Below are 13,716 nucleotides of genomic sequence, written 5' to 3' on the forward strand. Positions count from 1 at the left end.
ATTACCTCTTGCATATATTCATAACAATCACTCAACAAAATCACACTTATTCTTTATTCTTAATTGTCATGCACAAAACATAAGAACCATTTCTAATAATCTCTTAAAATCACCTTCCTCGTGGGATCGATATTTTTTATATTATAACTTGATAAATTGTGCACTTGCAATTTTGATACATAATTATGCCGCATCATCGAATAACCTGTAAGCTTTTGTCTTCTCGTCATAACCGATGAAGACATACTTCTTGCTCTTATCATCTAGTTTGGTTCTTCTTTGATCTGGTACGTGCGCGTACGCTACACTCCCGAATACCTTTAAGTGTGATACGGTTGGTTTCTGTCCGCTCCAAGCTTCCTGCGGTGTTTTATCCTCCAGTTTTGCATGTGGACAGCGGTTTTGCACATACACAGCACACTGCACTGCCTCTGCCCAGAAATTTTTCGGCATCTCTTTGCTCTTCAACATTGACCGAACCATGTCAAGAATAGTCCGGTTCTTCCTCTCGGCCACACCGTTTTGCTGAGGTGAGTAGGGTGCGGTTAAGAATATCTTGATCCCATGTTCCTCGCAATAGCTCGTGAAGGCGGTTGACATATATTCTCCGCCTCTATCTGACCGTAGAGCCTTGATATAAAGACCGATCATTTTCTCTACTAACACCTTGAATTTCTTGAACGCCTCGAGTGCCTCAGATTTTTCTTTCAAAAAATACACCCAAGTCTTTCTTGTGTAATCGTCAATGAAAGTAATAAAGTACCTCTTCTCACTAAATGATTTAGGTGTGATCGGACCACATATGTCGGTGTGTATCAACTCGAGAGACCTCCTTGCACGATATTCAGCCTTCTTTGAAAAAGTATTCCTCGCTTGTTTGCCGAGCACACATCCCTCGCAGAATTTCTTGATGTAATCCATGTCTGGTAGCCCGTGTACCATATCCTTCTTTGCTAATTCTCTTAGGCCGCCGTAATATAAGTGTCTGAACCGTAGGTGCCACAGCGAGGCTTTATCCTCCATGTTAACTTGCAAGCACCTTTCTTGCACGTTTCTCAAGTTGATTTGAACATACGATTCTTGGCCATCTCCACATGTGCAAGCAACCGACCTGTTTTGTCCTTCAAATGCAACATCCTGTCTTTCATAAAAACTGAATATCCCTTCTCCATTAGTTGCCCCTTTGTCCTTCAAATGCAACATCCTGTCTTTCATAAAAACTGAATATCCCTTCTCCATTAGTTGCCCCATGCTAAGGATGTTACTCTTCAATTCGTCTTTCATAAAAACTGAATATCCCTTCTCCATTAGTTGCCCCATGCTAAGGATGTTACTCTTCAATTCAGGCACATAGTAAACATTCTCAATCGACCCTTCTTTACCATCTTTCTGAAAAAAATAGATTTTACCTCGGCCCTTGACTTGAACCTTCGACGCATCTCCAAATGACACGTTCCCATCCTCTATCTTTTGCATCTCCACAAAGAGGTGTTTGTGCCCGCACATGTGATTACTAGCGCCGGTATCGAGGTACCACACCGTGTCGCTGTCGGGAGTAGTGTCCTTGCAAGCCATCATGAGAACACCGTCGTCACTTGTTTTCTCTTCCGCAACTAGATTCACATTTTCTTCCACCTTTTTCTCGGAATAGCAATCCTTTGCATAGTGCCCATACTTGCCGCAATTGTAGCACTCTACACTTGAATAGCACTCCTTTGCGTAGTGCCCATACTTGCCGCAGTTGTGACATTCGACATTTGAACGATTTGACCGGCCACCTCTCCCACGACCACGTCCTCGACCACGCCAATTTTGTTGGCTCGGCTGGCCCTTTTCTTCATAATTATTTCCACATCCGCGGCCTCCACCACGACCAAAACCGCGACCTCCACGGCCACGTCCCCTTCCTCGGTTTTGCTGTGTGTACATCGCCTTGTCCTCCTTGATAGTTGCTTTAGCTTGTAAGGCCTCCTCGTGCAGCTCTTGTTTCTTCTTCTTCTTCCGTTGTTCATGCGCCTCAAGAGAACCAGCGAGATCATCGACAGTCATATCTTCCAAATTTCTCGACTCCTCAATTGCACATACAACATTCTCGAAATTCTCGGTTAATGACCGTAGAATCTTCTCCACAACCCTTGCCTCAGTTAGGGTTTCTCCGTTGCGTTTGAGTTGACTCACCACTGTTTGCACACGCGTGATGTAGTCGGATATTCCTTCTGACTCCTTCATCTTCATGGCCTCCAACTCGCCTCGAAGAGTTTGAAGCCGCACTTGTTTAACTCGGTCAGCGCCCTTGAACACCTTCTGCAAAGTGTCCCACGCTTCCTTTGAAGTTGCCGCACCAGCAATTTTCTCGAAACCGGACTCATCCACTGCTTGGAACAATAAATAGAGAGCGGTCTTGTCTTTCATACGCGTTTCTTTCAACGCCTTTATCTGATTCACGGTCTGATTGGCCGTTGCTTCCGGCTCTTCATAGCCGACTTCGACTACTTCCCATGCATCTTGCGCACCAAGCAACGCACGCATCTGAATACTCCAGTTATCATAGTTTGTCTTGGTGAGTCGTGGCAATGGTATCTGCCCCAGCGATGTACTCCCTGAATTCACCATAGCTCTGATACCAATTTGACAAAAACAGAATGCTAATGAACAAGAACAGATGACAGAAACGTGCAGGTTTCTGATTGCTGAAGAAGAGGAAATAAAACAAGAACAAATTGAGCTTTTCTATCAACTCTTAATCATATATTTTCCTTCTCTCTTATTCCTCTTAACCGAGTACAACTCTATTAATAATCTCTGGAAAAAAAAACTGTAAACAGAAAACTAAACTAAACAGAATTCTAAGACCTGAAAACTAAACAGAGTTCTTATCTCCAAACAACTTAAAAAATAAACTGACAATGTTTGAGTTTATCCTTTAACAGTATTCACTTTGGGGGATGGAGTCGTTCACAATTTCACTTAAAAATATATGTATCCTATTTTAATCAGTAATTTGTTAGTAGTGTCACTGCAAGTACAATTCCAATCTCTAGTTAGATGAAAGGGGGGCAACATTAACCTCTCAAAAAGGTAGAATACTAATAACTTACAACCGCTAGATAGTTATCTGTCACTGGTGTTATGTCAATTTGATTCAGCAGCATTTACAACTTTTTGGTTACAATTTTCAAACCTATAACAGTAGGTTGTAAATCTAACTAACCCTGTAACATTATAACAAGCGCTAGATTCACATTGAATATAAATGCTGGTGGTTTCGTTGTAACTTTTACAAACTCAAAAATTTTGTGCAACCAATAATCAAGGTATCTGCTGCCTTTGAAAAAAACTGGAGATCAGCACATTCTATGTGCATAGATACTACTAACTAAAGCATTATCTTGGCAAACACAAACCTTCCTGTTGCACTGAATCTACTTTATGCACCGTTTTAGAATTTAGTGTACTAATTAGTTCATGTTTGGGTGATGACTCTATCTCAACCCTGATTACCAACCAAAAAAAAAATGGCCGGTTTTGATGCACTGGGTAAAGAAAGAAAATTTAAAACGAAGAAGATTATAACCTTACATTCAATGAAGTCAAGCTTCTGCTCGCTTTCGAGAAAAAGAAATGGTACCTTTGATGATATAACATTCTTGAGTTCCTTGAATATGGTTACAAGAAATGAGTCTGAACAGGCTTTCAGAGCATTACAAGAAATGAGTCTGAACAGGCTATCAGAGCTGACTGTTATGCTCTAGAGCAGTAGCAACAAGGGCTTTTACGCATCCATATAACATAATATATATTTCTCTTTGCATAACATAATATATATCTAGCTAGTTATTGAGCTTCTCAAGTTTCTTGGTATTAGATACGGTCATGGGATTATTCAGGCTCTCGATCCTCCGGGACTGCTGCGAAATTATACTTGCCGTTGTCGGGCAGTCTTGGAAAACAACTTCATACCCATCTCTGAAGTTATCCATTCCTTGGCCTAGATACTGCCAGAAGAGAGCACCGGAGCAAGCACCACCAGATCTCGCCGATGCATAGATTGTGTTGTATGCAGCCCAATAGTATGCATCTCTCTGAGCTGAGCTGAATTGCTTCGATGATCTTCCAAACTCTGTGATCATGAGTGGTTTTCCTAAGGATCCCGCATCTTGTGTATGTGATGTAATCCAACTCTGGAGGAATGTTGTTTGTGCATTATCATCAGCACCATTGATCCTGCATTAACGTAATTTGTTATGTTTTGAAAGGTAAACTTATGCAAGTTGTTGTTTGTGAGGGTTATATGTGGTTAAGATGGGTGCATATACTGTATAGATATAGACGATGCGTTGTTTTTTGGCACTTTTTTTGCACTACTAAGTGCAAAAAAATTAGGATAGCTATAAAAGAGGCTAGGCATCCTCTATATCTTTGACTGTGGATAGATCCTAAAAATTTCCAATACGGACCAATAACATCTTCGATTGCTGAGAAATTCTACAATACTGTTATGCCAACTAACGAAATCTCTACTTTGTGGGTAACCTACAACTGTAGAAATTTGGTACAACCAAGGATTCAGAAGATTCATTATCAATTTTAAACTTCTTTTGCAGCATAGCATGCTATAGAAACTAAGGATACTCACCATTGATCAGGGTAGATGTGAATTGTAGTGAAATCAATTTGAGAGATCTGATTGTTGGCGATGAAATCAGACCCAACTTCATAACCAGGATTGTATTGTTTCCTGTCAGGCCTTGAATCCCCATAGAATCCTTCTAAGCCAGCTTCAAGCATGTGGTTGCTATCAATCGATTTCACATAACCGGCCATTTCCGATATCCAATTCTATAACGCATTCATAAGAAAAATTATCAAAATTTTTACAATATAGCACAAGTTTTGTCCATGTAAATTTTGTACATATTCTTTATTTTAAACCTGTAGAGTTGCACCAGAGTAATCGCTCTGGCAACGGGGTTCGTTCATGAGCTCCCATGCAAAGATGGTAGGATCATCCTTGTACATTACTCCTGTTATCGAGTTCACCCTTGTGAGAATAGCCTGAATCATGGAAATAATAAGTAAAAAGAATACCAAATAGATTATTACGAATTAAGGAAGATTTTGTGTGTGTGTGTGTGTATTACCTTGATATGGTTCTTGTAGAATTGCTTTGTGGGATAACTTCTGAAGAAATCATCATCAGAATTCAACCACTGTCCTTGATCCCTAGCCCACTGCACATACTGCTTCTTTCCTCCATATCCCTCCCAGTTATTCACCAAACTGAGAATCAAATAAACCCTATTTCTCTTTGCCTCTGAAATTACAAAGTCCAATGCCTATAAATAAAATATGTTAGAATATAAAATACAACCATCAACACTCATCATAACTTAAAGAGTTTTGGTGTACTAACACAGTCCTTTGACAAAATGCACCCCACAAAAATCAATAATCAAACCTGAAAATTTGTAATCTCTAGCTGTATATTCTGTTATATACCTTGAACATATTCTCATCATAATTTCCAGGAGAAACCTGCAGAGCCCTGTAACCTCCATCACTGAAAGCCCAGGTTCTGACAACATTAAGTCCATAACTTGCCGCTTGCTGAAATGCATTGGAAACTTGATATCTTGTTGTCGGGTCCCCTGCCATGTACATCATCCAATAAGCATTGAACCCATTAGCATAGAATGGTCGCCCGTCCATCATGAAGTGGGTCCCACTGGCCGAGGCGAAACCCCCGTTATTGGATGATTCGGCATTGCCAATGCAGGGTTTGAGAACAAGTAGAGCTAAAAGAAGGAAACTGCAAATGGCTTGTTTGCTCATTGTGGTTGATTGTTTGTTGTTTGAGGAATGAGAGAGTTGGGAGGATTTGAGTTGAGAATGTTGGGGGGTTTATATAGAGTTTTAGGAGCAGGCAAGAAAACAAAAACAGGGTTTCCAATTTTACTGCTGAAGATTTGGTGAGAGTGAAGTAGAGGACATTGAGATGCACATGAGCACCGAAAAAGGTGGTTAGTTGAAAATTTTCTGTTAATTTTTTTTTATTATAGTGGAGACAGTTGTTATTTTAAAGAAGGGACTGCTTGTTGATTAACTGACTTGAGTTGAGCTAGAATTGCGAGCTCATGCTTGTAACTTTTGAAAACTTGAATTCTCTGCTTATTTCAAGGAAAACGATAAGTTACTTAAACATCCTAATTATGAAAGTACATATACAGAAGATGATCATACTATGATGTTTAATACGTTCTACCTCTGGATCTTGAGCATCCTAATTATGTGATTTGTTTTTGTAATAATTTCTTCACAAATTGTGCATCATATATATAAAAGAGAGTCAAGTGATCAGTACCCTTTAACAGAATAAAGTAGATCACATTATCCTATTTAGGTGCAATTTTGCATAAATAAAAATAAAAATAAAAAAACAGAGATTAGAATAAATTACATAACAAAATAAAAATAGGTAAAAGAGGTTCTGAACATGTTTTGCGTCCTCAAATAGTGGCAGATGATCGTCTTTAATTAGAAAAGAAGAGAAAATTAATTACCGATCTCCAAACTATTATGTCACGCAGAATACACAAAAGCCAAGCCATCAATGATGGATTGAAACTCTAGAATAATTTTCTCAAAACAGAATTCCCCAAGAAAATACTTGTTCACTATGTTTTGGGTACATAGTCTTAGGGCTCTGACCACGAGTGTCCAACTTCGCATAACATAAATGCCAAGAAATATTTATTAAATATAAAAATATAATCTTTACTATAACTGCGAAGTCTTGATATAATAACATGTTGGGGCGGAGTCACGCCCACTGCCGCAGAAGCGATATCACCTGAGAGATAGCACTGGCTATTGTTGTCACAAAAGTACAAGTCAACCTTTATATTATTGTTTCTCAAAGGAAACTAGAATAGATAGTGAAATTCTTATTTCTCAAAGGAAACAAGATTCGAAAATGATATATTTCATCAAAGTGAAATATACACTCTTCCTCTCATCAGTTCTAGGACTGAAATATCGAGGGAACCTACAAGCTATGGCAACTTACAGATAATACAAATACAAACACGAGATTTACGTGGTTCGGCTAACTAGCCTACGTCCACGGGAGGGGGGTTTTTCACTATGAGGAAAAATACCAAACTTTACAAGTTCTCTCTTCCTTTCTTTCTTTTCTCTCAAAAAACTCCTCTTGAGATTTTTACCCCACTAATTTCTCTACACCCCACCTCTCTATTTATAAGCGAGGAAAGGGGGTTGAACCGAAAAAATCAGGCGGGAGAAGAAGTGCGCGCGGGGGAGAAAAATGAGAGCTCGAGCACGAGCTCTGACGTGATGTTGTGGGCTGGCGAGGGCAGACGAGCGGCGCGGCATGATCTCGAGGACGAGCGGTCCTCGCGTGCGCGCACACGAAAGCAGAAAGCAGGCGGCCAAAAGCAGATGCCCACGTGCGTGGGCCCCCCCTCGTTCCCACGATCATAATTCCCCACCTCGTACATCATTTGATAAACCTCAAATTATGGACGAACACCAGAAGAACCCCACGAACTCCACCAGAGAGATATCCAGGCCAAACCAGGCCAAACCAGCTACGTCACTATACTGCGACTGCCTACGTACCCTCCACCGGGATCAAGCTAACCGTAGTTCTGAAATTATACTCCAACATAGTCTCCACCTCACCTCCATCTCTGCCCCCACAGGGCCATGCCCTCTTGGGCAACTCAACACGAGCTGATATGAAGCAAGTCCAAGCAATGCTGGAACTTGCTGCATGTGACCACCTTGGTTAACATGTCTGCGGGATTCTCATTCGTATGCACCTTCATGAGAGAAATATCACCATCCTCTATGACATCCCGCACAAAATAATATCTGACGTCAATATGCTTGGTACGAGCATGGTGAACTTGATTCTTCGCCAAGTGAATTGCACTTTGACTGTCGCACCACAAATTCACGCTCTCCTGCTCAATCCCCAAATCGTCTAGAAGACCCCACAGCCACAATGCATCCTTCACTCCCTCCGCCATGGCCATATACTCGGCCTCTGTTGTAGAAAGTGCCACTGTAGCCTGCAACATCGATCGCCAAGTAACTGGAACTCCATGTATCCTGAATACATAACCAGTAGCAGATCGTCGTCTATCTAGATCGCCTGCATAATCTGAGTCCACATACCCGTCGATCTAACATGTATCTTTACCAAAACACAGACCCGTATCCGCGGTACCTTTCAAGTACCTCAGGACCCATTTCACCGCTTCCCAGTGCGCCTTTCCCGGATTCGCCATGAATCTGCTGACCACACTAACCACCTGTGAAATATCAGGGCGTGTACACACCATTGCGTACATTAAGCTGCCAACTGCACTAGCATAAGGGACACGATCCATGTGTGCCTTATCTCCGCTGTAGTAGGAGATTGTTTACCTGAAAGCCTAAAGTGTGGAGCTGTAGGCTGTCTAAAAATCACAATAGATAGCTTATCCTCCATCAAACACCGATGATGAAAGTTACAATCTGACAACTTCCAGAAGGCTACAAGTTGAAGACTTTCACGTAGATCGCTGAAGGTTACAATCTGACGATATTCACGACAACCGATGAGAGCTCTAGTTCAACAGTATTCATAATCAACATCGGGAGTTACAATCTGACGACTCTCATATTCTCAAGGAGCCAAGACGAAGATTACAAGACAATGATCTTTGCAACGCTATGACAAAAGAGATTACTTTGTGATAATCTCTTCAAGACAAGATGCGGAACTCATCACCGCGCTCTAAGACCAAAACACGGAGGTCGCCGGGGTCGAACCCGCGTTACAACAAGCGAAACGTGAGCGACCCTCGCGTTCTGGATGTTCAGTCAACACCCAACCTCGCGTCTCAATCCTAAGACGCGAGGTTAGGGTCCTGAATGCCAGGTTAGGCGTTTGACGCATTCAAATATGAGTCGAACGGTTTCAGAACCGTTTTCCCCACGATCTGAGGAAATCACGCCCACTTAGGAGCGGATTTAGAGGGCAGTTACACCCCCTTAATCCCCTATAAAAGGAATAAACTCAACTGAGTTCAGGGTTGGAATTTCTTGGCTCAGATCGACCACTGAAGGCTGGCATTTTTTCGGATCTGGGACTTGGCAGCAGAAGAGATCGACATTCATCTTTTGGGATCAGTCCTGAGAGCCTTCGGCCTTGGCTTGAAAACCGATCCCCGGTTCAATTTAACTCTTTTTCAAGAGTTTCCAACTCGTGCAGAGTTATCAACTCATCCAGAGTTCTAAAACTTGCCACGCAAGTTCTCCACAATGTCAAATCGTGAGGAGAAGACATCGTTCCAGTGAATCAAGACGTGCGGATCGTCAACGGAGAGCAAACTCGACGTGAGCAATCGAGGGAGGCATTCCATCGCTACCAAGAAGAACTCAGTTTTAAACAAATGAGAGAATCAAATTCGTTCTCTTCTCTTTTGTAATCAAATTGTAATCAGAATCAAAGGAATACAAGTCAAATTTCTTTGTTCTCTTCTTTGCAATTTTCCCTACGTACAACCAACTCCGATGGTTTAAGGATAAAGTTGTCACCACCAACTTTGCACTTTGCATCCCGAACCTCACGATCACCCGCTCTATGTAGCCCTTCTGACTCAAGAACAATCGTCGATTCGCCCGCTCTCTTCTAATCTCCATACCCAGTATTTTCCTAGCAGCACCCATGTTCTTCATCTCGAACTCATTGCTAAGTTGAGATTTCAGCTTATCTATCTCCACCTTGTTCTTTGATGCAATAAGCATGTCATCCACATACAAAAGGAGATAAATATAATCACCCTATCTCCACCTTGTTCTTTGATGCAATAAGCATGTCATCCACATACAAAAGGAGATAAATATAATCACATCCACGAAGCTTCCGAATGTAAACACAACAATCATAGTCACTTCGGGAAAACCCATGCTTCAGCATGAAAGAGTCAAATCGCTTATACCACTGTCGCGAAGATTGCTTCAATCCGTAAAGTGACTTTCTCAAGCGACATACATGATTCTCCTTGTCCTCAACCTTGTATCCCTCAGGTTGATGCATAAAGATCTCTTCATCCAAGTCTCCATGCAAGAAGGTCGTCTTAACATCGAGTTGTTCCAGCTCAAGATCACCATGAGCAACAATACTCAATAGCACCCGAATAGAAGTGTGTTTTACCACCGGAGAAAATATCTCATTGTAATCCACACCCTCTCTTTGTGCAAATCCCTTAGCCACTAGCCTCGCCTTGTACCTCGTACCACCGAGCTCTGAAGGATCTTCCTTTCTTTTATACAGCCACTTACAACCTATAGCTTTCTTTCCTACGGGCAATGGGACCACCTCCCATGTTTGGTTTTTTCGGAGAGATTCCATCTCCTCCTCCATCGCAGCCAACCAACTCTCGCTATCTTTATCCTAAATAGCTTCATTGAAGGAGACCGGCTCATCTTCCTCCACCGAGAGTGCGTACTCAACCAAATTAACATGCCTATAGTGCTTCAGGGGTTAATCAGCCCCCAGCTTCTGAACCTGCTTGTATGCTCGCTGGCCTAGTGGAAGCCAAGCTATCCTCGAGCTGCTGCTGTTGTAGTGCCTGTGTATTCTCCTACTGAACCTCCTCTTGCTCAAGCTCATCATCTACCTGATTTCCCACTTGAACATGATTAGAACCTGGTTGGTCTTTGGGTTCTATCTCAATAACCTGGGACTTGGAAGTCCCAACAGTCTCAACACCATCATCATTGGGCACCCTAGTAATCATGGACTTCTCATCAAAGGTAACATCCCTGCTGATCACAAACTTTGAATTTTCTGTACACCAAAGGCGGTAGCCTTTTACGCCCTTTGCATACCCCAAGAAATTTGCCTTCTTAGCCCTCGCATCAAGCTTTCCTTCGTTGACGTGATAGTAGGTTGTACAACCGAAAATCCGGAGCCTTTCATAATCTGCATGCTCCCCTGACCACACCCGATAGGGTGTGTCACCGTCCAATGTCGAATGTGGAGATCGATTCACTATATAGCAAGTTGTAGCAATCGATTCTACCCACCATTCTTTGCCTAAACCAGTATATGATCGCATACTCACTGTTTTCTCCCGCAGTGTTCGGTTCAGTCTTTCCGCGACCCTATTCTGCTGTGGTGTAGATCTAACTGTCCAGTGTCTAGCAATGCCCTCATGATCACAGAACTCCTTGAAGGCACCATCTGTGTACTCTGTATCGTTGTCAGATCTCAGCATCTTAAATTTCTTCTCTGTCCTGTTCTCAACCATCGCCTTCCACTTCTTGAATGTCTCAAATACCTCATTCTTATGCTTTAGAAAATAAATCCAAGCATACCTAGAATGATCATTTATGAATGAGACAAAATATCTGGAACCACCCTTGGAAGTTGTCGAAGCCGGACCCCAAACATCCGTGTGCACATAATCTAGTATCCCTCTGCTCTTGTGATTGCTCCTCAGAAACTGGACCCTGTGCGCCTTTCCATACACACAATCCTCACAAAAATCCATGCAAGGTTTCTTCAGATTCTTTAGCAAACCCTCTTTACCGAGCAAATCCAGACCCTTCTCTGACATGTGCCCAAGCCGCCTATGTCATAACCGTGTGTGCTCACATGGGTCTCCACCACTTCCTTCAGCTCCAACTACTGTATCTCCCGTCACCGTCGTACCCAGAGAGTATATAGATTACCGAGACGAACGCCCTTCATCACTGTTAAGGAACCCCGAACAACCCTCTTCACTCCGTTCTCTGTTACGATCTTGCAACCCCCAGAGTCCAAAGCACCGACTGAGATGAGATTCTTCCGCAAGTCGGGAACATGTCGTACGTCCGTCAGGGTTCTAACTACTCCATCATGCGTCTTGATTTTGATATTACCTAGCCCCACCATTTTACAAGCATGGTTGTTCCCCATCAAAACGGTTCCACCATCAATGCTCCTATAGGTAGTAAACAACTTCCTATTTGGACACATGTGGTAAGAGCAACCAGAATCAAGAATCCACTTCCCGGAGGTATCCTCGCCACCTGTGATGACATAACATTCCTTATCGCTCCCATCCTCTGAAGCGTAGCTCGCCTCTTCCTTGCCTTCTCATCTTTCAGTCTTGTTGTTGTTCTTTTTCCCACCTACTCTCTTGTTAGGATAATCGACCTTGAAATGCCCAACTTCACCGCATTTGAAACACGCTCGTCCCGCAAGAGGTCTCGATTTAGATCTAGACTTTCCTCCCTTGCCTTTTCCTCGCTTATTGCCTCTTCCTCTGGCAAATAGTCCATGCGCTTGTTCTTTGTTACCACCCGTGGCCATATCACTAGTTGTAATTTTTTGAAGGTCATCCACTAGAAGTGACGTTCTAGTCTCATCCATCGACAAAGTATCACCCACAAGCATCAGTGTTTGCACCAGGTTCTCATAAGACTTCAGCAGAGATAGAAGCAGTAGAAGCGTCTGATCCTCGTCTTCCACTGTCACCTCAATGTCTTTCAAATCCGATATGATCCTATCGCATCTTGCAAGTATACAATTTGGATTTTAAATAGATCCGGTTCGTTAGACTCTTCGTCATGAAGGTGCTTTCTAACTTCAACCACACGCCCGCAGCCGTTTCCTCCCCGTCTACCAAGAAAGCTACATCTCTTTCAAGGCAAAGGATAATAGACGCCCGTGCTTCCAGATCCAGCTCCTCCCAATCCTCATCAGACATATTTTTGTTCTTCTTTTTTCCGGCCAAAGCCTTGTGCAATTTTTGCGAAATTAGCGAATTTTTCATCTGCATCCTCCAATAGGAAAAATCATTTTTCCCATTAAATTTTTCAATCTCGTATTTTCCAACTTTACTTGTTTTACTTGTAGAAGCCATTTTCCGCTTGTATTATGTCAATCCGCTTCTCTCAGGAATTTTTAACAATTTCTTTGTGTTTTACCACACAATATTCAACCATCACCTCAGATCAGAAATTTTACCACCTCCAGTCTGAATAAGGGCTCTGATACTAATTGTTGGGGTGGAGTCACGCCCACCGCCGCGGAAGCGATATCACCTAAGAGATAGCACTGGCTATTGTTGTCACAAAAGCACAAGTCAACCTCTATATTCTTGTTTCTCAAAGGAAACTAGAATAGATAGTGAAATTCTTATTTCTCAAAGGAAACAAGAATCGAAAGTGATATATTTCATCAAAGTAAAATATACACTCTTCCTCTCATCAGTTCTAGGACTGAAATATCGAGGGAACCTACAAGCTATGACAACTCACAGATAATACAAATACAAACACGAGATTTACGTGGTTCGGCTAACTAGCCTATGTCCACAGGAGGGGGGTTTTCACTATGAAGAAAAATACCAAACTTTACAAGTTCTCTCTTCCTTTCTTTCTTTTCTCTCAAAAAACTCCTCTTGAGATTTTTACCCCACTAATTTCTCTACACCCCCACCTCTCTATTTATAGGCGAGGAAAGGGGGTTGAACCGAAAAAATCAGGCGGGAGAAGAAGTGCGCGCTCGGGAGAAAAATGAGAGCTCGAGCACGAGCTCTGACGCGACGTCGTGGGCTGGCGTGGGCAGACGAGCGGCGCGGCACAGAGGGCAGGCGGCGCGGCATGATCTCGAGGACGAGCGGTCCTCGCGTGCGCGCGCACGAAAGCAGAAAG

The 13,716-nt window shown here is 42.5% G+C and overlaps 1 protein-coding gene across 1 annotated transcript; it reads right to left on the bottom strand.

Moving 5' to 3' along the window:
- On the bottom strand, window positions 3,763–5,824 carry LOC109849311 (putative mannan endo-1,4-beta-mannosidase 9). Its single transcript, XM_020419124.1, has 5 exons — window positions 5,500–5,824; window positions 5,142–5,336; window positions 4,933–5,055; window positions 4,637–4,839; window positions 3,763–4,224 (listed from the first exon to the last, which is right to left on the bottom strand). Exons 1-5 carry the CDS (start codon window positions 5,710–5,712, stop codon window positions 3,831–3,833), a joined length of 1,128 nt encoding a protein of 375 aa, XP_020274713.1. The 5' UTR covers window positions 5,713–5,824; the 3' UTR covers window positions 3,763–3,830.

Source organism: Asparagus officinalis, chromosome 7 (genome assembly GCF_001876935.1).
Source record: "Asparagus officinalis chromosome 7, Aspof.V1, whole genome shotgun sequence".
Taxonomy (NCBI): domain Eukaryota; kingdom Viridiplantae; phylum Streptophyta; class Magnoliopsida; order Asparagales; family Asparagaceae; genus Asparagus; species Asparagus officinalis.

Excerpts from the sequence above, each read along its gene's own strand:
- LOC109849311 (XM_020419124.1), bottom strand. The coding sequence starts at position 5,712 with ATGATGGACGGGCGACCATTCTATGCTAATGGGTTCAATGCTTATTGG. Across the intron at positions 5,337-5,499 it reads ATGATGAGAATATGTTCAAG|GCATTGGACTTTGTAATTTC; the intron begins GTATATAACAGA and ends TTTTATTTATAG. Across the intron at positions 4,225-4,636 it reads CACATCTACCCTGATCAATG|GATCAATGGTGCTGATGATA; the intron begins GTGAGTATCCTT and ends ACGTTAATGCAG.